Genomic DNA, 25424 nt, shown 5'->3' with positions numbered 1-25424 from the left:
AGATAATTCTAACATCTGTGTCATCTTGATGTTGATATCTCTTGATTGTCTTTTCTTAGTCAAGTTGAGATTTTCCTGGTTTTTGGTATGGTAAGTGATTTTCTATTGAGTTTTAGACATTTCGGCTATTATTTTATGAGATTCTGGAGATTCTTTAAATCTTCTGTTTAATATACTTCCTTGGATATTGCTTTGCTTCTTTGCTGCTAGATGGGGTTAGAAGTCCAAATTTCCCATTTGGCCTTTGTTGATACTTCTGAGATATATGTATATGGATAAGGTCATAAAATCCCTTGCGACTGGGTGTGGTGGCTCACACCTATAATCCTAGCACTCTGAGAGGCTGAGATGGGAGGATAGGTTGAGGTCAGGAGTTCGAGACTAGCCTGACCAAGAGCGAGACCCTGTCTCTACTAAAAATAGAAAGCAATTAGCTGGACAACTAAAAATATATAAAAAATTAGCTGGGCATGGTGGCACATGCCTGTAGTCCCAGCTACTTGGGAGGCTGAGGCAGGAGAGGATTGCTTGAGGCCAGGAGTTTGAGGTTGCAGTGAGCTAGGCTGATGCCATGGCACTCTAGCCCTGCCAACAGAGGCAAGACTGTCTCAAAAAAAAAAAAATCCCTTGCAATAATCTTCACTGTTAGATGACAAGCTTTATATACTTATCAGCTGTATTAAGGACATCATAGCATGTTTATTGCTTCTCTTCACCAACTTAGGACTCGAATTTACAGTTTAGTGAAATGATGACTGAAGGCACAAACATTTTTAAAGTTTTTGATTCATATGTCCAAATTGCTTGTCAAAAGAGCATAAAATAATACCATTTTCTCCATACCTTGTTAGTGTCAGCTGGTTTCATAGCAAAGTAAAATATAACACTCCCAAACTTTTCTAGATCCCATATTTATGGGTAAAAAAAAAATGGCATCCTACTTATTTCTAATTTTTTAAGAAAGCATCTCTAAAGATTTTCAGTTTATTATTTCTTTTCTGTAGTACTTTAGGATGGAGCTGATGCATGTTGAAAAACTGAGGAAGGAAAAGCAAGAATTTGAAAAAGCCAACATGGACGTGGTAAGGTCCTAAATATTGATTGTGTTGTAACTTACTAATATATGGTGTTTTGAGCCTGCTCAGGAGAAAGAGAAAATCTTTGAAATATATTTTTCTTCTCAATTTAATGTTGTCACATTTTGCAACTTTAAGATGGGTCTAGTGTTAATTAAATAAATAGACTTAGTAATAGAAATGGAGTTTTGTGCTTTAAAAAGAGATATTTGGACTAATTGAAGTGGTCTTCAAAATTATTACTGATAGAATGGCCAAATGCTATTCTTTAACTGTATGGTCTCAGTGATTTATTAATGGGTTGAAGGAACTCGAGGAAAGTTGTGAAATGTGTGGGTCCTAGACTCCTTTCTTTCCTTTTTTATATGATTTTTAATGTGACAATAATTTTAAAGAAAGATTTAGAATATTAGTGGTAAAACAAAAAAAGGAACTTTACTATCATTTGTTATTGTACTTTCTACCTCAGAACTTCTTTTATTCTAAGAAAATATTATATAGAAGGGCAAACAAGGCATGTAAAATGGAGAGTGAGGCCTTAAGCCATGTGATCTTGCTGCTACTCCAACAGCCTGAGAGAACACAGTTGAAAGATCAGAGATCTTATTCAAGCTTCACATTTTACATGTGAAATAACTGACCCAGAGAGAGGTGATTTGCCAGAGGTCATGTGGCAAAGGTAGTTTAGGACTATTACTTTACATCCTGGTGCTTTTTCTACTTACTGTCACTACTGTTGAGTTATGTTTAATATAACACTCTAGGAGAATCTTGATTATTCTGAAGAAATCCTTCAGGGCGAGTTGGCACGGATCGTCTATAAAAATTCTGTAAGCGTAATTAAAGGTAGGTATCTTTTCAACATTTATTTATTTTAGTTTAATTTTCAGTGTTCTTTGAGTATGAACATTTCTTTTTGGTAGGGAAGTGAAACATTCTTTTCATAATGAAGAAGAACTTTAGCTAATTTTGAAATTTTCCATTAGAATGGAATATAAAATTCTATGGGAATAGTGTCCTCTTTCTCTCAGAAAAGGTTTATTTCTCCTCAGCTATAATTTAACATTTCAGTAAGTTCTTATTAAGTACTTAACTCATAGAGAATTGAAATAAATAGATGATTTGGTCTGTTACCTTATGAATACTCTAGAATATTAATAAAAGCTTTGCTTGTGTAGGGAGACTATGGGGTGACTTTGTTTTTTCCTATATTGTCACATTTTTCTCTCTGTCTTTTTTTTTTTTTTTTTTTTTTTTTTGAGGCAGACTCTCACTGTGTTGCCCTGAGTAGATTGCCATTGCATCTGCCTAGCTCACAGCAAACTCAAACTCCTGGGCTCACGGGATCCTCCTGTGTTAGCCTGTTGAGTAGTGGGGATTACAGGTGTGGGCCACCCCACCTGGCTAATTTTTCTATTTTTAGTAGAGATGGAGTCTTGCTCTTGCTTAGGCTGGTCTTGAACTCCTGAGCTCAATTGATCCTCTTATCCTAGCCTTTTGAGTAGTTGGGACGACAGGCATGTGCCACCATGCCTGGCTAGTTTTTCTCTTTTTTGTAGAGGTGAGGTCTCGCTCTTTTTTTTTTTTTGAGACAGAGTCTCACTCTTGCTCTGGCTAGAGTGCTGTGGCTTCAGCCTAGCCCACAGCAACCTCAAAGTCCTGGGCTCAAGCAATCCTTCTGCCTCAGCCTCCTGAGTAGCTGGGATTACAGGCATGCGCCACCATGCCCAGCTAATTTTTTCTATACATTTCTGTATATTTTTAGTTGGCCAATTAATTTCTTTCTATTTTTAATAGAGACGGGGTCTCACTCTTGGTCAGGCTGGTTTTGAACTCCTGACCATGAACGATCCTCCTGCCTTGGCCTCCCAGCGTGCTAGGGATTATAGACATGAGCCACCATGCCTGGCCCCCATTTCTCAGTTGAAAAAGAAAAAATTAACTACAGTGCTAAGAAAATGGTAATTTTAGAGTAAAGTGATTCTTAAAAGTCTTACTGACAATGAACCTCTCCTCCCCTGCTTTTTAAATTTAGGTGCGGAATTTCACCTGTCACTGCTTTCAATTGCACAGCTATTTGAGTTTGCCAAAGATCTCCAAAAAGAAATTTACGATGAGTAAGTAAAATAGTAGAAAGGGGAACATATCTATTTTTGATCTTGTGGTAAGGGTTTGAGGTCCGATGTTCAATAGCGGGGAAAGAAGATATCGCACTAAATTCATGAAGGAAAAGCTAAGTTTTAGGACCGTTGTATCATAATTAAATTAAAAAAACAAAAGTAATGGGCTTGCTGTATTTGCATTTAGTCATGTTAAATAAATTCATATGCATATTCATATTAAAAGAAAAGTATGTTTCTGAAGAAGTTTTTTGATACACTTTCTTGCTTCCTTTGAGAAATAGTTTATTCATTAACAAACATATCTAAGGCGTATATAAAAATCTAAATCTTGCTTGTCTGACCTTCCTTTTGTTCATAAAATGAGAGTTGTACTCATAGATGTTTGTAGCTGAGTGCTGCAGGTAATTTTATTCTGTAATGTCAGATTATATGGTTTAAGAATCATTTGTAGCCTATCTTGGGGATATTTCCCATTCTTAGGTAACACCCCTTATTTTGACAGGAGATAAAATAGAACATGAATCAGTTTATTCTTTGAATATTTACAGGGTTTTAATAGAGGAGTAGGTTGTACTTTTTCTCTGGCTCTATGATAGAAAATAAAGAGCCCAGATATAATAAGGTTCTCTAGGACTCATGGAGACTTGTGTTGTCATAGGTAACTGCTGACTTGACTTTGAGAGGTAACTTAAAAATTAAAGTTTGTAAATGATTTTGAAACATTCTCAAACTCAATAAATGTGTGACAGCTCTGATCCACTGACACAGTTTATACAGTGAGTGAAGATACTCTGGAGAGCCTATTGGGAAATGGCTCTTATGGTACTGTAATCATTAAAGGGATGTCCTGTGTACATTTTTAGAGCATAGAGAGCTGCCGGATATTTTTTCTTTTTTTTTTGTTTTTTACTCACCACTTATATGAGGATCTGTTTGATATTGTGAGTTAGTTTCTTTTTGTAGGGTATATACCAGTAAGCTGTATTTTTCAGCCTCCAGGCTCTACACACAGATGATCCTCTCACTTGGGATTATGTGGCAAGGCGAGAATTAGAGATAGAGTCACAGCCAGGAGAAGAGCCGCCTGTGACGAAGCGAGCCAAATCAGTGGAGCTGGGCCGGAGGGAGGAGAGATGCTATGCCGTGTATGAAGAGGCAGTGGAGACTCTGCCAACAGGTGAACTTCACCAAATGGTGTGCTATAAAAGTAATAGTATCCATGAGTGTGAAAATGAAGTTCCTGTTCCCGTTATCAAAATCAATATCAGGAACCTCTCTGGAGTACAGTTTACAATGTGCCTGGCTTTCCCACTCGTTCTTTCTCTGATTATGAAAGGTGGAGCTTCTATGACCTTCTCAGATAGTTGTGGTATTTATAGTCATTTCTTTGGGAGAAATGATACTTAGGAAATAATTCAGAAGATTTTAAAATTATTATTCCTTAATTATCTTTTGATACAGATTGAATTTTAATTTTGCAATATTGGAAAATAAAGGCTGAGGGGATATGTGACCTGGAGTTTTATATTTATACCATTACTCTTGTTTTTTCCCAGTATTTGAGGTATTTGGCTGTAATCAGAATAACACTTTTTTTTCATCAGGCTAATTTATACTCCTCTTCAGAGGAGTTTTCCCTTTGAATAAGGTACATGATTATTGAACTAAGAGAATTGGTGATCTGGTCAGCTTAATCTTTCTGACTTTTCTAGGGGCCATGTGGAAATGTTACATGAATTTTTGCTTGGAACGATTTGCTAAGAAGACAAAGAATGGGTTCCTCAGAGGGAAGGTAAGGACTTAGGTTACATGGTCACAATGGCTGACTAGAAAGTGACTTTCTTTTGAAAGAAGAAAAGAAGCACAGCTCTTTTGGGGTCTGAGACAACTTCTAAGCACTTCATGCTTAACCACTCTCTTTCTTTCTGAGTGACCTGTCATTCTGAAGGTTTGAGACTGGTTTGCTACCAGGTTAGGAGGAACTCTCTTCTTTCTTGGCTCTGTTTGGTGCAGCTGCCCAGTGCATCTATTCATAAGTGAAACACTTTGCAGGGTCAACTCTGTCCTTTTTTGAACTCCTGACCTTGAGTGATCCGCTCACCTTGGCCCTCCCAGAGTGCTAGGATTACAGGTGTGAGCCACCATGCCCTAGTCTCTTCTCTAAATTCTCAGAAATTGCAAAACTACTTTTGTTCATGTCAGAGGGCCAAAGGACTCTGCTGGGATCTTTATAATGAACTGAGCGATTTTTCTGTTTTCAGAGGCTGCAAAGAACCATGAGTGTATTCAGCAGGGCACATGAACTGAAGTTTCTGCCAGAGTTGCAATACAAGCAATGGGTAAGGACGTAGGATATACATTCCCTGCCAGTTATATATACTTTATTCCAATTGTTTTGTGCCAGAGTCATGTGTTTTAAATACATACATTAATAGTTTTATGACTGAGGCCATTTGGAAATTTGATATGTAGAAAGTGTTTACATTTGGCTGCCAGTATTTGGTGTGTGCTAAACATGAAATCCATACTAATAAAGGGAGCAATAGTGAAAAACACTCAAAACAAAGATTCACAATTCAGGTTTATTTTGTTTGTCCATTCATTCCTCTTTTACTGAACATCCCTTTCCTGAACATATGCCTAGCCCAGATAACTATTGATGCAGTAAAGACAAATTAGATGTGTTTCTGTGTTTTAGAAGCTGACATTGTAGTAAGAGGCATATTAAACCATCTGTACTACATGGTAAAGATTATTACAGGGACCAAAATATGCTGTGGGAATACACAGTTCTAGATCAGATTTTGCTACTTTAATGTCTAGGTGACTTGGACAAACCAGTGAGCTTTTCTGACTTTGTTTACTCGATTTTAAAATAGTGACCCTTTTAAAAAATCAACTTACAAAGTTGTTAAGAGCATTAAGTGAGATAGTGTATGTGTTAATGTATTTAAATACCTTTATTGGGGAAAAAAGAACAAAAATCTTTGTTGAAGGCTTTTTATTTGTATAACTCTTGCCTCTTTTGGTCCATATCATTTTTATGTTATTGCAATTAATGTCTTGTTATTTTGTATTCTATTGTTTTTACATTAACATTTTCTCCATACTTTCACATATCTTTACATAATGAATATGTCATATAGTAGCCTACTGCATTATTGTACCAAGACTGAGGTTCCCTTCTCCCATTATGGCATTGGTCTGGGAAAACCCCAGGCCTGGATTATTTCAGCTGTCTTTGCTTGAGTTATTGAATGCTGGCAAGTCACTCACACCCTATAAGTTCATATGGGCCTTGAGTATTGCCGTGGCCATCTTCTTCTTTCCAATATCATCTTTCTTTTACATGTTCACCACTCTGGCTACTTCATATACCCTGTATTCCTCAAATCTCTGATGTTACTCTTCCTAAGCACACCACCTAATTACTCATTTGGTGGCCTTGCCTTTAAGGAGAGTCTATGAGCCTACTGCCACTCACTGCACTAACTTAAACACTTAGCTGATTCTGTATCCATCTTTTCTCCAGATTATTCTCCACAGAATGATCTTTTAAAATTTTCAGATTGTTCTGTGGCTTTCCATTGTCCTTCGGATAAAGCTGCTCAAACTCCTTAACTGTATTTCCAGCCTCATCTTCCAATTCTCCAGTTTGCATCCTACCTTCTAGCCATTCTGAACTTGGATTTCCTTTCATATCCAGCCTGTCTCTTATCCCTACCTAGCCTCTTGCACATGCTGGTTGGGAGAGCCTTCTCTTTTCCGGGGGACTCCACTTTTACCCAACTAATTAATTCTTTTTCCTTCTTAAGTCTTAGCTTAAGACTTCTTTAGCATATAAGAAAGATTAAAATTAAAAAAAAAATTTTGGAAATGGGGTCTTACTATGTTGTCCAGACTGAGTGCAGTGGTTTTTTTCACAGGCGTAATCATAGTGCACTGAGGCCTTGAAATCCTGGCTTCGAGTGGTCCTCCAGCCTCTGCCTCTTGTCTTCCCTTGTGGATAGGAGCACAGAAAGGAGGAGGGATTTCAAATTGTTCAATTTGTGCCTGTTTAGCAGCCATGGTAAAGGCTTTAGTTGAAATTGAAATTGAAAGGCTGTGTTGAAATTGTTGCCTCAAATATGGTCTAACTTATCATTTACATAGATAATTCAGGTTTCAGTAATTAATTTTCCAATGATCCTTTGTCTTATCTAGATTGAGTTGTTGTCACACTACAACTACTTTAGGGAAGCTCTGGAGGTGGCAGTAGCTGGGACTGATTTGTTTAGAGACTCTGCAACAATGTGGCAGAGGAAGCTGCAGGTGCTGATTGCCTCAGAAAGCCCTGACATAGCCATGCATTTTGAAGAAGCCTTTGTGTGCCTGAAACCGCAGGTCTGTGAATTGAGTCTTGTATTTCCTTCTTTTGGGGAAATCTTTTAAGACTTCAGCCAAAGTTCATTTGGAATATACTTGTCTGATGAAAGCCAACCCTAGAGTGGCATTTGTTGTTAAATGGTGATGGTTCAAGGGTCAAGAGTAGAATTTAAATTTAAAAAAATTATTTATTTTTTTATACCTCTTAGAATGTGTAGCATGACATTTAATAGCTTATTTTAACTGTTTGTTTGAAAACTAAGCTATATAAAACTTCCTAGTCTATTTAGCTATTTTACAAGTGAGAAATACTAACAGTGTTATTCTCACTTGCATCCAAAAGTGAACATAAGCTCAACTTTTAAACTAAATACATTTGTACACCTTAGAGTTTAAAGGTCTAAATCTTAAAGCTTTACTGTGAATAAATGTATGGGAGAAGATAAAGTGGGGGAAAAAAACTGATTTTGCTGCTCATTTGTGTATGCCTCTGGGCCATAAGTGAAGATCAGATAGTTTAGCCTAGATTAGTGCTTGTGTTACAGGTCCTAAACAGCAGAGACATGACCTGGGTAGCTGTGCGTCTAAGCTATGGGCTGATAATTGCTTAATTAACTAAAAGAGGATTCATAATGTTATAGGTATAGGCAGTATTTCCCAACAGAAGGGACCTAAAATTCACAGAATGTTGCTCTGGGTGACTCAGTCAGGAGACTGTATTTTGATATTTCATTCCTGCTGGGCAATGAGAATTCTGTCCCAATGAGGACAGAGTAGGAATGAATCCATAATTTACATACGGATTATTTTAGGAGAAACCTGCCTTTATAGTGGTCAGTTTTCAGAACATAGCCCTAAGCTGTCATTTTCTAACAATTTTTTTATTAATACGTGGTGTTTTATGTATTTATGAGGTACCTGTGATATTTTGTTATATGCTCTTTTCTAACTTTTTTTTATTATAAGCAGGTTTGTCTGCCCTTGTGGATTTCTTGGGTAGAGTGGAGTGAGAGTACAGAAAGCCAAGAAGACACTGAGGCAATCTTTAAGGTATAGGCTCCATGTTGTGGGTGTTGTGTGGGCAATGAGCAGATGGGTCGAGTGGTTGGCTAGCTCTAGGGTTGTTTCATCAGCAGTGCTCCTAAAGCACTGTTGAGTGGCCTGGGTGGTTCTGGGAAAATTTGTTTTGATAACTATAAATTTCTTCACATTGTTTGTTTCTTTTTTCTTTTAAATTGTAGAGAGGTATCTTAGCTGTCACAGGTGCTGACTCAGTAACCCTGAAGGATAGGTACCTGGATTGGGCTTATCGAAGTGGTGGCTACAAAAAGGCCAGAGCTGTATTTAAAAGGTACTCACAAATGTTCATAGTTGTTACTGGTCTCTCCACCCCATACTCAGCCCCTCATACCCAGATTGTTTCTATCTGACGAAATAATCCAAGAGGCTTTTTCTCTTTTTCTTTCTTTCTTTTTTTTTTTTTATTAAGGCAGCATCTTGTTCTATTGCTTTGGCTTAGGTACAGTGGTGTGGTCATACCTCACTGTAACCTTGAACTCCTGGGCTCAAGCGATCTTCCTGCTTCAGTCTCTTGAGTAGCTGGAACAACAGGTGCATGCCCACCGTGCCTGCCTGATTTTTTAGAGACAAGGTCTCACTATATTGCCCAGGCTGGAAAGAGACTTTTCTCAAGAAGTAATTTTTCAAAGCCAGGCACCTATAATCCCAGCTATTGGGGAGGCTGAGGTGGAAGGATTGCTTGAGCTGAGCCTAGGAGTTTGAATCCAGCTGAGCAACATAGTGAAACCCTGTCTTTTAATATATTTATTTTTTAAAAGGTAATTGTTTTTCCTGTTTCTGAAGAGTAAAAGCAGTTCATACCTATTGGGGTGAGGGGAAAGGTAATGCTAAGTATTTCGTTGTAATCCCATCCTTAAGAGAAAAACCACTGTTAATATATCATTAAAATTTGTTTGTGTAGTTGAGATTATACTGTAATCTCAATTTTGTATACCACTTTTTTTTTTTTTTTTTTTTTTTTTTTTTGAGACAGAGTCTCACTTTGTTGCCCAGGCTAGAGTGAGTGCCGAGGCGTCAGCCTGGCTCACAGCAACCTCAAACTCCGGGGCTCAGCGATCCTACTGCCTCAGCCTCCCGAGTAGCTGGGACTACAGGCATGCGCTACCATGCCCAGCTAATTTTTTGTATATATATTTTTAGTTGGTCAATTAATTTATTTCTATTTTTGATAGAGATGGGGTCTCGCTCAGGCTGGTTTCGAACTCCTGACCTTGAGCAATCCGCCCGCCTCAGCCTCCCAAAGTGCTAGGATTACAGGCGTGAGCCACCACGCCCGGCTTGTATACCACTTTTATTGATGAATATTAGGCTGGCCTTTTTTCCCTTAAGTAAAAATTCTTCATAAACATCATTTTTTAAAAATAGCTGAATGATATATCACCCTGTAAATGTGCCATAACTTATTTGGCCACAGTAATGCTGCTTTTTTTTTTTTTTTTTTTTTTGAGACAGAGTCTCACTTTGTTGCCCAGGCTAGAGTGAGTGCCGTGGCGTCAGCCTGGCTCACAGCAACCTCAATCTCCGGGGCTCAGCGAACCTACTGCGTCAGCCTCCCGAGTAGCTGGGACTACAGGCATGCGCCACCATGCCCGGCTAATTTTTTGTATATATATTTTTAGTTGGTCAATTAATTTCTTTCTATTTTTGGTAGAGACGGGGTCTCGCTCAGGCTGGTTTCGAACTCTTGACCTTGAGCAATCCGCCCGCCTCAGCCTCCCAAAGTGCTGGGATTACAGGCGTGAGCCACCACGCCCGGCAGTAATGCTGCTTTGATGAAAATTTCTGCACAAATATTTTTTATCCATATTGGAAATTATTTCTTTATAATATATTCTTAGAAATGGAATTATTGGTCTCTAAAAAGACTTTGAGATGCAGTCAAGAGCGTTTAAGACTCTAGAAGTGAGAGAAGAGTACAGTAAGAAAACTGGGTAGGGAAGAGTTTATTGATGGTAAACACTCATTACTGGTTGAAAATATTCATTTGAGTTATCAGAGTGGCCATCAGGTCGGGTCCTTCCACTGAGTTGCAGATAAGTCTTCATTAAATGTGTCGTGGAGGCACTGGCCTGGGTATTTATTTGTATTTATGAGATGAAGAGGCTTTCTGTCATTGCGGAAGATGACATCTCTCCACTCCTTTTTAGTTTACAGGAAAGCCGTCCATTTTCTGTTGATTTTTTCAAGAAAATGATTCAGATTGAAAAGGAACAAGTAAGTGTTTCGTTTAAGCATTTCTTGTCGGGGAAAATTGGTTAGTGGTTACTAATTTGTGGCAATGTTTTTATAAGCTCCTGACCTCAAGCGCTCAAGCAGTCTCCTGCCTTGGCCTCCCAAAGTGCTAGGATTACAGGCGTGAGCCACCACACCTGACCTGGCACCCTGTTTTGTACTGATTTCTGACTTATGTGCTATATGGGGGATGGTTTTTGCTCTCTCTCTTTTTTTTTTTTAACATTTTGTAAACATGTTGCTATATTTTTACATAGTTTATACACACTCATGGGGAAAAATAGATTAATAATTCAGTGTGATATGATGTAAGTAATATTTTTAATGGTTGTATTGTTATTCCTAAACCTGTAGTTTTTGTAACTATTTGATTACACATAGGTTGTTTCCAGTTTTTGATACTGAGAACAGAGCTACAGACATTTTGTTAATGTAGCTTGTTTGGGGAGGAAGGATTTTTTTTTGAGATACATTTCAAAGACTGGGAATACTAATTTATCTTTTATGGTTCTTTATGTATTGCCAGATAGTCTGCCAAAAGAATTATACTTATTTGTAAGGAAGAAGTTAATAATGTAGGTCATCATAAAAAGGAATGGAAGTTATAGAAAAAGGGTCAATCAGCAGTATATCTATTTCCTCATTGATTCTCCAAGTATTCAGTTTTGCCTTTTCTCTTTTATTTCGCTATTCTGATTATTATTTGTATTTGAATTTTTAAAAATTACTTGGGAGGTCGAACTATTTTTCATAGTTTCAATCATGGTGTGAGTCAAGCATCTGTTCTAGCCTTATAGTCAGGAAATAGTATAGCATAATGTTTGATAGCCAGGTAGTTATGTGCCTTGGGCAATTCATTTCTAAATCTTGTACCCTCATTTATAAAGGAAATCATTATACTGTTTTAGAGTGTGAGAGTTGTAGGGCTAAATGGGATACTGGATAGAAAGGACTTTGCATAGTGCCATGAACATTATGAGCCCTTAAAGTATGATTCTGTTCATGCATGTGTAAAAATGAGGTTAAATTGACTTTCTATAATACAGTACAATTTCAGTGAAGGGAAATATGAATGAGAAAATAGTCATTTTACTATACAAAAGGATTTTTAAACTAAAGATGTTAATCTACTTTGAAAATGGGGAAACAAAGAATACATTTTAAAAAAATAGAGGTAAAGAATTAGGCCAAGCATGGTGGCTCACACCTGTAATCCTAGCTCTCTGTCTGGGAGGTGGAGGTGGGAAGACTGCTTGAGGTCAGGAGTTTAAGACCAGTCTGAGTAAGAGTGAGACCCTGTCTCTACCAAAAACAGAAAAATTAGCCGGGCATTGTGCCTGTAGTCCCAGCTACTCAGGAGGCTGAGGCAGGAGGATTGCTTGAGCCCAGGAGTTTGAGGTTGCTGTGAGCTAAACTGATGCCACGGCACTCTAGCTTAGGCAAGAGGGCAAGACTCTGTCTCAAAAAAAAAAAAATTAGTGGTTATTGATTATAAAGTTAGTTATAGATATTCTGCTAGGTGCATAGTTAACATTTTAGTTTAATACTTGTTGTGCTAATTATTACCCTTGTTTTATAGGTGAGGAAATGTTTAAGATCAGGGAGTTTTAAAAACTTCCTGAAGGTTGTATAACTAGTATTTATTTAGACTGCCTTGATAAAAGAAGTGGTTTTCTTTTTTGAGACAGAGCCTTGGCTCTGTCACCCAGGATAGAGTGCCGTGGTATCAGCCTAGCTCACAGCAACCTCAAACTCCTGGGCTTAAGCATTCCTCTTGCCTCAGCCTCCCTGGTAGCTGGGACTACAAACACGTGCCAACATGCCCGGCTAATTTTTTCTATATTTAGTTGTTTGGCTAATTTCTTTCTATTTATAGTAGAAATGGTGTTTCGCTATGGCTCAGACTGGTCTCAAACTCTTGAGCTCAAGCAGTCCTCCCTCCTTGGCCTCCCAAAGTGCTAGGATTACAGGTGTGAGCCACCGTGCCTGGCCAATAAAAGAAGTCTTAACCACGTCGGTACCTGCGTTGACTATACAGCCACAGATGAATGCACACGTCGACTTTAGCCGACAGCTGCAATATGACTTTTCTAATTTTTCATTTATCAAAATAAAATTGTGAACATTTAAAAATAATGTAATGAAAACATATATGTTACCTATTCTGATTTACATTACAAGTAAAGCTGCCTGTAAAGTAAAACAAACTTTCAGTGCTTTAAATCTTTCTCCATCAAACAAAAGTAAAACGGATTCGTCATCAATGCACAGCACAAGCTATCGTGCGGACTGTGAGTGCCGGCTGTGGGCAAGGTTTCGCAGCTGGGGAGCGCCGTACCGAAGTGGTTAAGGTGGATATAACTAGTATGTGTCAGAGCCCAGATACTGAAAAGGAAGAAATCCTTAGCCACGAGAGTATAACCATCTCCATTCAAAAAAAAAATTTAAATCCTACTCATCCTTCAAGGCTATCAAATATTATGTTTTCTGTGAAGCTGCCCTTGTTCCCCTATTTTTTCTAATTAGTCTTTTCTCCATGGTACCAGAGCAAAGTGTTTTTATGTTTGACATTTATTTTATTTTGCTAAGTAGTGCAATTTGACCTTTTTCTGGGCAGGTTGAGAACCAGCCTGTATTCATCTTAAACCCTAACCCACCTTCTTCAAATACCTAACAGATGGTAGCTATTTGACAATATGGTTGAAATGAGTTTGTGACATTATAAAATAGGCTTTTGAGGGAAGATTGTCTGATTATTTTTTGTTAGGAATCCTGCAAGATGGAGAATATAAGAGAATATTATGAGAGGGCTTTGAGAGAGTTTGGATCTGTAGATTCTGGTAAGTAGACTTCGCTTATAGACACATGAGTGTTTGCATGTGCAGTGACCAATGACTGTAGTTCAAACGGTGTTTCTTAGCTTTCTTTTGCCTCATGGCCCTTTTTTAGAATAAAATTTGAATCCTGACTTTGCCTCCTCCTTTGTGTTGTGCATAAATACTTGAACACATGATTTTAAGTTCACAAGCCCAAGGGTCTGTGGGTTGTCTTAAGAACTCTGGATTAGAGAAAGATTTGCTTGGCTTGGTTCTCTGGAAAAAATGTATTTGTAAGGAAATAGTTAATAATGTAGGTTATAATAAAAAGGAATGAGAGTTATAATAAAGGGGTAAAGGTGAGGTGCTAATTGGCATTCGTTGTCATTGGCTGTCACTAGATTACCCTCATTTGTAGGACTGGCACAACATACTCCTGGGTATAGATATGTCATGTAAATCTGAGCTTTATTTATGAACTCGTATGTATAGGTGATATGTATAGTTACTAAACTCACATATTAAAAAAATATACTAGCTCCTATTGGTTTTCAACAGACAACTTTTCCTGGTAAAGTAAATGAATGTGTCATTTTTGCTAACCATAGAAAATTTTATGAAGCATGGTAACAAGGTTACAGTGAATTCGTTGAGGTCAATTTTTGCCTTGAAAGAAATTCAGAAAATCTTCCCTTTTAGGGTAATCACTATATGATTCTCCCCATGTGCATGGTAATGGTAAATATTTTACTTTATTTGTGTATTTTTGAGACAGAAGTCTCTGTTGCCTGGGCTAGAGTGCTGTGGTATCACCCTAGCTCACAGCAACCTCAAACTCCTGGGCTCAAGCAATCCTTCTGCCTCAGCCTTCCGAGTAGCTGGGACAACAGCTACAGGTCATGTGCCACCATGCCTGGCTAAGTTTTTCTATATATATAATAGTTGGCCAATTAATTTCTTTCTATTTATAGTAGGGAGGGAGTCTCGCTCTTGCTCAGGCTGGGTTCGAACTTCTCACCTTGAGCGATCCTCCCACCTTGGCCTCCCAGAGTGCTAGGATTATAGACATGAGCCACCATGCCTGGCCCAAATCTTTTATTTTAAAAAAAAATCTTCCTTCTTTAAAAAGTTTAGTATTTGAGTTCATTAAATAACAGAGACTGTCTTGATTAATGTGAGGATTTTTTACTTAAAAAAAGTCTTTCACTACACATTTAGTGTAAAGAAGCTAAGAGAGAGAGGTATTGTTTTACAAAGGGAAATACCAGTAAGTTAAGTTTCTTAGAAATTAGGTTGAATTGGTATTAAATAAGTTTGCCTGATAAAGCCTTGTCACTTGTCTAATTGTATGTTGACAGTAATTTTTTTGGTTCCTCTTAAAGATCTTTGGATGGATTACATCAGAGAAGAATTGAACCACATCCTTGGTAGACCTGAGAACTGCGGACTGATCTATTGGCGAGCCATGAAAATGTTGCAGGGAGAGTCAGCAGAGGTGTTTGTAGCGAAACATACAATGCATCAGACTGGCCATTTGTGAAGAGAAAGAATACAATCAACTTTGTGAAATAGTGTTGCAAGCCCTCTAGGCAGATTGTGGTTTTGTTGTTTGTTTGTTTTTTTTGGTGACAGGGTCTTGGTCTGTTGCCCAGGGTAGAGGGCAGTGGCATGATGGTAGCTCACTACAGCTTCAAACTCTTGGGCTCAAGTGATCCTCCCACCCCAGCCTACTAAAGTGCTGGGATTACAGGCATGAGCCACTGTGCCCATCCCAGATTTGTATTATGAATCAAATCTGTAATTTGCTTAAAGAGGGCAGACAAGATGGCTGTTTGATTTTGAGATGTGCATTGATTGTGTGTTAACGTGTTAATCTTTAATTCCAGAAAAGAGAACTGATTTAATGGCTGCTTGTTGAGGCCAGACGTACCATAGGTCCTAAATGTTTTCTAGACTATATAGAAATCATGCAGCTGAGCTTCATTTATTATCCTAGGTCAAGCATGAGTATCTCTTAATCTAGACCTAAGAGCCAGTTCAAATGGAGGAGAACGTACGGTTTTGTGTGTTTATTCTCTCCATATTATAAAAGTACACATGGTACGCATTTGTTTTAGAAAATACGGAGGAAATAGAATACTGTAGAGGAAAATAAAAGCATCTTGTAATCCATCTAGAGTTAAAGTCAGTAATTTGATTTCCTTTATCAGAATTGGATTTATACTATTATTATTTACTCATTCATTTCTTCAAGAAATATTTGTTCGTTATGTGCAAGAAAGGAGATCTTTGGGGGAGGGAGGTAGGAGTTAAAAAAACAGCTGGATGCTCTGAGATAGCTGGTTGGAGCAGCAGAAAAGGAGTTTCTGGGTATTGGGGGAAAAATGTCTTTTAAGAAGGTTAAGAACATTTAAAAGTTTCTTCTATGGGGCTGATGAGCAGAGAAGTGTTAGCATTGACATCTGACAGTGGAATTACTGGACCAAAGGATATAACTTTTAGATAATATTGATACCTAAAGCTCATTTGTTCCTTTTTTCAAGTAATTTATATAAGTGTCAACCCTTGCCTGCATTGGGTATTTTTTATATATATATATACACACACATTTTACCATTTTAATAGGTAAAAAGTACTGTATTTGTAACATGCATGTCTTTGATGCTAGTAAAGTTAATGTGTTTTTTATGTTTCTCTTGTCTTTTCACATTCTTAGACTATTTTAAAAACTTTTTTCTTACTAATTTATAAGATTTTTTATATATTGAGTATTTTGTTTGGCCCCAGGTTTTTTGTGGCAGTTTTTGACACCCAGATGTATTTTGTGTCTGTGTGATGTCTATTGTTTTTAAAATGCTTTGAAAGCCCTTCCTTTTGGTAAGTACAACTCAAGGTTTTTTTTCCCAAGCAGTTAAGGAATTTTTCCAACACTATTTGGCCAATCATTTTTCTCTCTGCTGATTTGTGATGCTAATTTTATTATATGTTAGATTTCTATGGATATTTGAGTCTGTTTTAGGACTTTTTTTTTTTTTTGGAGACAGTCTCGCTTTGTTGCCCAGGCTAGAGTGAATGCCATGGGGTCAGCCTATCTCACAGCAACCGCAAACTCCTGGGCTCAAGCGATCCTCCTGCCTCAGCCCTCCCGAGTAGCTGGGACTACAGGCATGCACCACCATGCCCGGCTTATTTTTTCTATATATATTAGTTGGCCAGTTAATTTCTATTAATAGTAGAGATGGGGTCTTGCTCTTGCTCAGGCTGGTTTGGAACTCCAGACCTCGAGCAATCTGTTCACCTCGGCCTCCCAAAGTGCTAGGATTACAGGCATGAATCACCGCGCCCGGCCTGTTTTAGGACATTTTTATTTTGAGCTTTTGTACTCTGTTTGCTTGTCATTTGTTTTAAGATAAGAAAAAAAAATTATTACTTTTTTCCCTTTCCCTTAAGTCCTGGGAAGTTTAAAGTTCTAAATGCTATGTGGCTTCTATTTTACAAAAGAGATACATGTTGCACATAGAGTAGGGAGCAAAGAGGATTGTAGTGGGCTACTTCAGGAACTTACAAATGATGGAGCAGATAAGCATCTGGTATGCCCTGAGGGAAGATTTCCAGTTAAATTAGAGGTATTCCCTTCAATGCTCAGCATTTCAGAGGAACTAAAGTTCCATTCCCCCTTTTATCACTGAGGAGACAGAATTTGATAGAGTTGTTAGATACAGAGTTAAGTAACCAAAAAGGTAAGACATATACAAGGTAAAAGCAACTGCAGGAAACAGCTACCAGCCCTATGGCTGAGGGAGCAAAGGAATAAATTTGAAGGTATTAAAATTTATAAGCTTAGAGGAGAAGGGGATCACTCTGGGGTCATCACATAGTTGTATGTGGTTCTTAACATTGCAGGTTATGAAAATGCCTCTCAGCTAGTTCACCTAGAGTTGCACTGTTAGAAACAGTTCCTAGCCACGTGTAACAATTTAAATATATTAAAATTAATTCAGTTTCTCTTTTATACTGGTCACATTTCAAGTGTTCTATAGGCACATGGTTGCCATATTGGACAGCACAGATAGAATTTTATTTCCACCATTGCAGAAGGTTCTATTCTGCAGTGCTGACCTACAGCCAAATTTGGGTAAACTGACTCACAGGTCAGTAGAACAGAGCACATGTGAATTGGTCACATTTACTTTCTGTAGGAAAGTCTACATGGGGGAAAAGCATAAAACTGAATATTTTGTGAACTTTATGTCAAAAATTTAAATGCCTTATGTAGTTTACAAACAACAGTCTTGGAGAGATTGAAGGAAGAGGTTCTCTGATGTCCTGAAGGATTGTAAGAAGGTCGCCTGGTGAATTCCAGCTTTTCTGTCACTTAATGTGTGATTATCACACCTTGAACAGGTTATTAGAGTTTAGGCAGTGCAGGGAAAGACAGCGAAGTCTGTCCTGTGGATTGTCCTCAGCTCAGGCCCTTCTGATCACCAGATACCACTTCTCATGTAAAAAGAGGAATAACTAGGTTGTAGAGCACCAGACTTTTGAGTATTGAAAGATAGGAGCCCGGGTCAGATTCTGTCAGGGCAGAATGTTTAGGGTTACCGTGACTGTCACAGCCTATATATACTGTGTCCACCACACATTGTAGGAGTTTGTGTTCTAATCATCTATCCTGGTTTCTAATGGATTAACTTTAAAGACGAACGTTAACTGAAGGTGGAGAGTCACTGGGCTCCTGAGTTGTCCATTTGTGGTTGAGTTATATAGGGAAACCTGTGAAGATGTAAAGAGAAATCTGGTTGGAGCCTAAATTGCATTAAAAGTTTTGACAGCAGGGCTTTGTATACTGTCAGGTAGACTGGGGTCATTCGAGGTTTTTAAGCCGAAACACACCCATTGTGGTTGAATAGGGACAATTGGCATTGCAAACCCAGCCTTAGAATCTGCACCGGCAGGAGCCTCCAAAGTCACTACCGGAGATTGTTTCAGATTTCTCCCGGGCGTGAGGTAGGCAGGGCGTTTTCAGCCTGGCGGCGCGCCCCGCCCCCTGCGCCGCCCCGCCCCGCCCATGGCTGCCCTGTCGCCGCCCCCACGTCCCGCCCCCCTCTGCTCGCAGCCCCCGGCTGATTGGGCCCTTTGCGGCGTATCCTCGGGCTGGCAGCCAGGCCGGCGCGTCACGTGGCCGAGCAGCGTCCAGGGCGCCGAGCCGCGGGCAGCTGGGCATGGACCCTCAGGCCGCCGGGGCCCAGGCGCTGGGGGGCGCGGAGCCGCCTCGGGGCCCGCCGCTGCCGAGCGCGCGCGAGACGCCCCCCAGCCCGGAGGTGAGCGTCGCGTGGGGCCTCGGCATAGCCACCACCTGCAGCCGGGGGCGGGAAGTTGCGGGGCTGGCGGGGCCCGGCTGGGCGGGGGCCGCGGGGCCGAGGAAGTGCCGGTGGCGGGTCTCGGGCCGCCGGGTGAACGCGGAGTGCCGTTTGGGCACGCGCTGGAGCTGGAAACGGCCGAGCAGCGGGGCGAGGATCCCTGAGGGCGTGGGTGGGCGCAGCAGGTCTGAAAGGAAGGCCGTCGGCCCAGCGGGCGCCTCTGCGTATTTGGTAAATGGGTGGTGATGTACATGACCGAGAGCTGGGGCCCGTTGCTGGGGGCCTGGACAAGGCCCAGGTGAGGACGGCGAGGAGAGGAACTTTACCTTAAGGACCTCTGTCCATTGGTGGGGATGCTCAGCTAACCCTGAGCACCAGATGATGTCACATGCGCGCTCTCCTTTTGTACTCACTGAAATCCAAAGGCCCCGTTTGATGCAGGGTTTCCAGAAACTTGTATTTCATGGGCGCGCTAGACAGCTCCTGGTTTTTCCAAGACCGTTATTACAGTCATCACCTGGCCTTGTTTACTGTCAATCTCTGCTAGGCGGTGAGCTCCTTGAGGGTAGGGACCCTTTGTTTAGGGCTGTTTATCCAGCGCCTAGTGTAGTACCTGGCTCAAGAAATAGGCATGTTAATTGGGTAGATGAATATAATGCTTATTTAAGCATCGTAGATGGTACTTAACCAAAGTAAGGAAAAAAATGTAGCGATAGACGTATAAAGAAAATTACTCTGGAGGGCATCATAGGATGGCACTAATTTTGTCAGGGCACAGCAGGAAGGGATGTGCACTTCCTCTCCAAGGTGGGAGGGTGTTGGTGTCTGCAAAGACGTGGAGATGAGAAAGTGCAGGGCAAATGTCTTGAAGTTGGGTCTCAGAGCATGCTAGAGAACTGTGCTCAACAGGTTGATTGGGGGCGGGAGGTGGGGTGGGCTGGGGAGTTGTGGATGCCAAGGCTAATTGGAGGGCTCTTGAAGGTTTTGAGCAAGGTAGTGATTAACCCTGTAAGACTGAGTAAGATGGGTGGGAAGGTGATTGGGAGCCTCTGGCAGTGGTTAGGTGAGAGATCATACTCCTCTGTAGCTTGCAGTGACCAGTGATTTTCACGGACCACAGTAGGTGGAATTGAATCACTAAACGCAGCCATGACTACATGATGAATGCTAGCTAATTGGGGCAGGTGCCAAGTGCAGTTGAGACGTAGGAGAAGATGGATTTAAATTCAAGAAATGTTATGTTCCTGCTGTATGCTAGGTGTTTTCATAAATGTCATCTCATCATAAGTCTCCTGCAAGGTCAGAACAGTCATCCTCGATTTCCAGAGAAGAAAGCCAGGCACAGTGGTTGAAGTGATGTGTCCAGGGTCACATGCTGAATGAATGGCAGAGCTGGGCTTGAAATCAGGTCTCATGCAGGCGGTGAATATTTCTTGTTCCATTAGAAAGAGATCTTGGAGGTGATAGGGTTTCAGGAACTTACAAGTGATGGAGCAGAGAAGCATCAGGTGTGCCATGAGGGAAGATTTCCAGTTAAATTAGAGGTTTTTCCTTCAATGCTCAGCATTTCAGAGGAACTAAAGTTCCATTCCCCCTTTTATCACTGAGGAGACAGAATTTGATAGAAAGAGTTGTTAGATATAGAGTTAAGTAACCAAAAAGGTAAGACATATACAAGATAAAAGCAACTGCAGGAAACAGCTACCAGCCCTATGTCTGAGGGAGCAAAGGGATGAATTTGAAGGTATTAAAATTTAAAAGCTTAGAGGAGAAACTTTGGGAGCTGAAATTCCAGCCTTTGAGGAGGGGGTGTTGCCACAACTGCACGGGGGTGCAAAGGTCTCTGAGCTTGGAGAAAAGTTCTTGGGACCCAGACCTCTGAAGAGAGGGCCCAGTGATGAGGCTGGCTCTGCTAGTGTTGGCAAAACTGTAAACTGGATTCAATGGCTGCTGTAGGATGGCAGTGGGGAAGAAGTGTCGCTGGGGTGATACCTATAGGAATAGGAAGAGCAGGGCCCTTCTCCCTCCAGCCTTGCCCAGTCTAACAGGACAAAGCAGAACTGTGGGTTGCAGAGTCCCAGCCCAAGATGGGTATGGAAGGGTAGATCGAGCTGACAGGCAATAGCTTAATACTGGGCATACTCCAGATACCCAAGTCCCTGGTAATTGCTGCTTCTTCCTGCAGGCTGGCTTTGCTACAGCTGACCACTCCAGTCATGAAAGAGAGAATGAGAAAGCCACAGATAGACTAGGTAAGTAGATGACAGAGACTGGGGTGGATATTGGGAGAAGCTGAGCAAGTGATGAGGGACAGGCCCTACATCTCATTTACCTTCTCTTTCTAGCTAGTCCTCTTTCCTGCTAGCTGCCTTCTCTGCCCAGTGCGTCCACACTGCCCTCCTTTGGAAGCCTTGTTGGGGCTTCCTTAAGGGAATTCCTGGACTTTCTTTATGTCTAAACCCATCCCTTCCACTGAGACAGACAGCTTGGAACAGTGAAAAGAGTACAGTAGTTTCCCTGTATCCCCAGGGGATATGTTCCAAGACCCCCAGTGGATACCTGTAACCATGGATAGTACCGAAATCTATATATACTTTGTTTTTTCCTATGCATACATATGTTAAAGTTTAATTTATAAGTTAAGCACAGTAAGAGGTTAATAACACCTAATAAAAAATAGAACAATTATAATAATATACTGTACTAAAAGTTACGTGAATGTTGTCTCTCAAAATATCTTATTGTACCATGAGTAACCAAAAGCACAAGAAGTGAAACTGCATATAAGGGTGGGGGGTACTGCACAGGCTTTGGAGCCAGGCGAAGTTTTTTCAGTTTCAGCTCTGGGTCAGAGTCCTGGGCTCAAGTTTTGTGGTCTTAGCTAAGTCATCTAGCTTTTCTTCATCTTTAAAATGTGGCTAATACCTACCTTGTAGGGTTGTTCCGAGGTTTGGATGAGAGGATCTAGAATGGTACTGTCAATAGCCACTGATGCCATTTAAATCTAATTATCATTAAATAAAATGAGAAATTCAGTTCCTTAGTGACACTGGTCACATGTGGCTAGCACTGCCCTGTTGGATAGCACAGATTCTAGAATATTTCCCTTACTGCAAAAATTCTATTGGATGGTGCTGGTTATTGAGGACTCACTTTTTGCCAGGTGCAGTTTCCTTTTTTTTTTTTTTTTTTAAATAAACTCTCATGACAACCATATTTCCATTCTCCAGATGAGGAAACTGAGGCACAGAATAGTTAAGTAAAATTTTTTTTAAAATTTTGGTAAAAGATATGTAATATAAATTTACCATTTAACCATTTTATTTTATTTTTTAGAGATAGGGTCTTGCTCTGTTGCCCAGGCTGGTCTTGAACTCCTGGCCTCAAGTGATCCTCCCTCCTTGGTTTCGCAAAGTGCTGGGATGATAGGTGTGAGTCATGGCACAGGGCCCATTTTATCACTTTAATTCATACAATTTAGTAGCATTTGACACAATGACAGTATTATGTAACCATCACCATTATTTAGCTCCAGAACATTTTCATCATCCCCAAAAGAAAATCCTTTACCCATTAAGTAAACACTCTCCATTCCCTTCTTCCCTGAGCCCCTGGTGACCACTAATTTGCTTTCTGTCTCTGTGGATTTATCTATTCTGGATAGGTAAATGTGAATTGCCTGTAAATGGAATCATATAAAGTGGCCTTTTGTGTCTGGTTTCTTTCACTTAACGTAGTATTTTCAAGGTTCATCCATGTTGTAGCATATATCAGTGCTTCATCCCCTTTATGGCTGAATGATTCCATCATATTGATAGTGCTACATTTTTGTTTATCCATTCATCCATCGATGGACATTGGGTTGTGTCTCCCTTTTGGTGACTGAGTAGTGCTGCTGCAACATCCTTGTTTTGTTTGAACACCTGTTTTCAGTTCTTTTGCGTGGGATTGCTGGGTTATATGGTAATTCTATGTTTACGTTATTGAGGAAGTAGTTAAGTAAATTTCAGTTCAGTCACATGTTTATTAATTGGCGGAACTGGGATTTGAACCCAGGTAGTCTGGCTTGCAGACCTCATGCCTTGAGTTACGACTTACTGCTTATAGCTGTTGTTGTTGATACAGTGTTAAGAGCATGGCTGTTTTTTAGGCTGATTGCTCTCCTACCTCTGACCTGGCACCACCCTAGCACTCTGTGCTTACAGATCCATTATCTTTCCCAGGCTTTCTTCCATCACTGTAAGACCTTTTGCAAACGTACCTTCCAGCTTCCCCTGAGGTGAGGAGGAGGAACATGGTGACTGCCTGTTGGGAATAGACGGGCTTTGCTCTTCTGTCTGCATTCCCCTCACTTCTCTTTGGCCCTGTGTGCACCTTTAACATGTTCTTTGAGGCTAAAGGAAGGAATAGAAAAGCAAAAATTGAATTCAAGCTTATATTGTGAAAACATATCATTTGATCATTTGCCAGGGACCCTTTACCTTGGCAACATGTAAACCACCTGAAAATGTAAACTGTTCCTGGCTCTCTGTGTAAATTACCGGACCTGGCAACTAACGAACAGCCTTGTGTAAGACAAAACATCTTACTGAAAAGAAATGATCAATCCCCCTTCTAAGAACATAAACAGAACAACATTTTAAGAAAGTGCTCAGGTGGCTAAAGAGCTCCCTGTATATTTGCTTTACTGCTCTTTTAGTAAGTTTGCCAAAAATTTTCCTAGCACACAAGCGGGCCTTCTCTGGTTTATCAGTTGTTTTACGACCATCTTCCTTTTGTTGATTTCTTAGCCAGCGGAGCACAGAGCATTCCTAATGACAGTCCTCCCCGTGGTGAGGGCACCCAGTCTGAAGAGGAAGGCTTTGCTGTGGATGATGAGGGTTCTGATGGGGAGCCGAATACCTGGGAGCTGTCAGAAGGGACACAGTGTCCACCCAAGGAACAGACTGGTGATCTTTTTAATGAGGACTGGGACTTGGAGTTGAAAGCAGATCAAGGGAATCCATATGGTAGGTGTGGAGTTTCTGGGGTCCTTAAGCCAGACTTTCCCAGACCCTCTTCCCAGGCTACCTCTGAAGGCAGATAGTTTGGAAAAGGGGGTCCACTTCTAGGAGTCTAACCTGATATCTGTTACAGGTCTGAATTTCTGTGACAGCTTCACTTTTATATTGAAAAAAAATATGTATGCAAATTTTGAATTTGACTCTATAATGTGTCACTTTAACATTGAAATGATGTTATTCTCTTAAAAAAAATCTTTGCTTTGCATTGAGCAGCTGCAGATAGAAGTGCTGTTAACCAGTTTGCTTGCTTTCCACTGCTAAGAATCCTTGTCTGAGAAGCACAGCTATGGGTTGTTCAGAAAGAACATGTTTGTAATTTTTCAGCAAAGGAAGACTGTGTGTGTTTGTGTGTGTGCCCGTGTGCATGCTCGTATTCGTGTGTCTTTTCAAACAAAATAAGTGTAAATGTCCCCTAGAATTATTTTGTTGGCTGTTTTTACCTTCCTTCCTCCCTCCTTTAATCTGTGTTTTAAAACTGCCCGCAGATGCTGACGACATCCAGGGGAGCATTTCTCAAGAGGTCAAACCGTGGGTGTGCTGTGCCCCACAAGGAGACATGATCTATGACCCCAGTTGGCACCATCCACCTCCACTGATACCGCATTATTCCAAGATGGTCTTTGAAACGGGTCAGTTCGATGATGCCGAAGACTGAGTGTGGAGCTTTCTGCCTTGTAGGTGGGTGGGCCCTCCAGGCCAGGGTCCCTCTTCCTGTCTTTGAGGGGAGACGTCCTATCTGAGAAAATGTTCCCAGTGACCCCTGAGTCTGGGGTACACAGACTGGTGTCACGTAAGGTCCCCCTGTTCTCCTCAGTTCTGTTGTTGTTTTTAAAGGGTTCCTCCTTGGAATGTGTGAATGTTTGTGTCTGTGTCAAGAGGAATTGTGTTCTTTATAAATAAAGGTAGAAAAAAACAATCGGTTTGCTGTTTTCCATTTTAATTAGATGCATCTGAGCAGGCCTTTCCTCCATTTAAAGTCCCTGAATTACATTTTTTAAATTATTTATTTATTTTTTGAGACAGAGTCTCACTTTGTTGCCCAGACTAGAGTGAGTGCAGTGGCGTCGGCTTAGCTCACAGCAACCTCAAACTCCTGGGCTCAAGTGATCCTGCTGCCTCAGCTGCCCGAGTAGCTGGGACTACAGACATGCGCCACCATGCCCGGCTAATTTTTTCTATATATTAGTTGGCCAATTAAATTTCTATTTATAGTGGAGACGGGGTCTCACTCTTGTTCAGGCTGGTTTCGAACTCCTGACCTTGAGCAATCCGCCCGCCTCAGCCTCCCAGAGTGCTAGGATTACAGGCG

General features: G+C 40.5%; 2 protein-coding genes across 3 annotated transcripts in view; both read left to right on the top strand.

Moving 5' to 3' along the window:
• UTP6 (UTP6 small subunit processome component) overlaps positions 1 to 15870 on the top strand; it is a 28059-nt gene extending 12189 nt beyond the window's left edge. Inside the window, exons 8-19 of the mRNA XM_012738715.3 lie at positions 1005 to 1082; positions 1841 to 1922; positions 3112 to 3193; positions 4192 to 4376; positions 4912 to 4991; positions 5461 to 5538; positions 7403 to 7582; positions 8534 to 8614; positions 8806 to 8915; positions 10792 to 10858; positions 13644 to 13716; positions 15075 to 15870. Coding sequence (XP_012594169.1) covers positions 1005 to 1082; positions 1841 to 1922; positions 3112 to 3193; positions 4192 to 4376; positions 4912 to 4991; positions 5461 to 5538; positions 7403 to 7582; positions 8534 to 8614; positions 8806 to 8915; positions 10792 to 10858; positions 13644 to 13716; positions 15075 to 15232 — 1254 coding nt within the window. The 3' untranslated portion in view covers positions 15233 to 15870. The remainder of the gene's footprint in view (positions 1 to 1004; positions 1083 to 1840; positions 1923 to 3111; positions 3194 to 4191; positions 4377 to 4911; positions 4992 to 5460; positions 5539 to 7402; positions 7583 to 8533; positions 8615 to 8805; positions 8916 to 10791; positions 10859 to 13643; positions 13717 to 15074) is intronic.
• A 2936-nt stretch (positions 15871 to 18806) lies between these two features.
• Positions 18807 to 25031, top strand: COPRS (coordinator of PRMT5 and differentiation stimulator). 2 transcript variants are annotated; one of them, XM_012738810.2, is made up of 4 exons: positions 18807 to 19013; positions 21238 to 21304; positions 23843 to 24061; positions 24601 to 25031. In XM_012738810.2, the coding sequence occupies exons 1-4, from the start codon at positions 18915 to 18917 to the stop codon at positions 24768 to 24770; spliced, it is 555 nt and encodes a 184-aa protein (XP_012594264.1). In that variant the 5' UTR covers positions 18807 to 18914; the 3' UTR covers positions 24771 to 25031. The 2 variants fall into 2 exon arrangements, with proteins under 2 accessions (XP_012594264.1, XP_012594335.1); XM_012738881.3 differs by lacking the exon at positions 18807 to 19013 and adding an exon at positions 19176 to 19350.
• Positions 25032 to 25424: the final 393 nt, after the last annotated feature.

Source organism: Microcebus murinus, chromosome 18, assembly GCF_040939455.1.
Source record: "Microcebus murinus isolate Inina chromosome 18, M.murinus_Inina_mat1.0, whole genome shotgun sequence".
Taxonomy (NCBI): Eukaryota; Metazoa; Chordata; class Mammalia; order Primates; family Cheirogaleidae; genus Microcebus; species Microcebus murinus.
The sequence above is the reverse complement of the archived record's forward strand: the minus strand, read 5'-3'. Positions and strand labels throughout refer to the sequence as shown.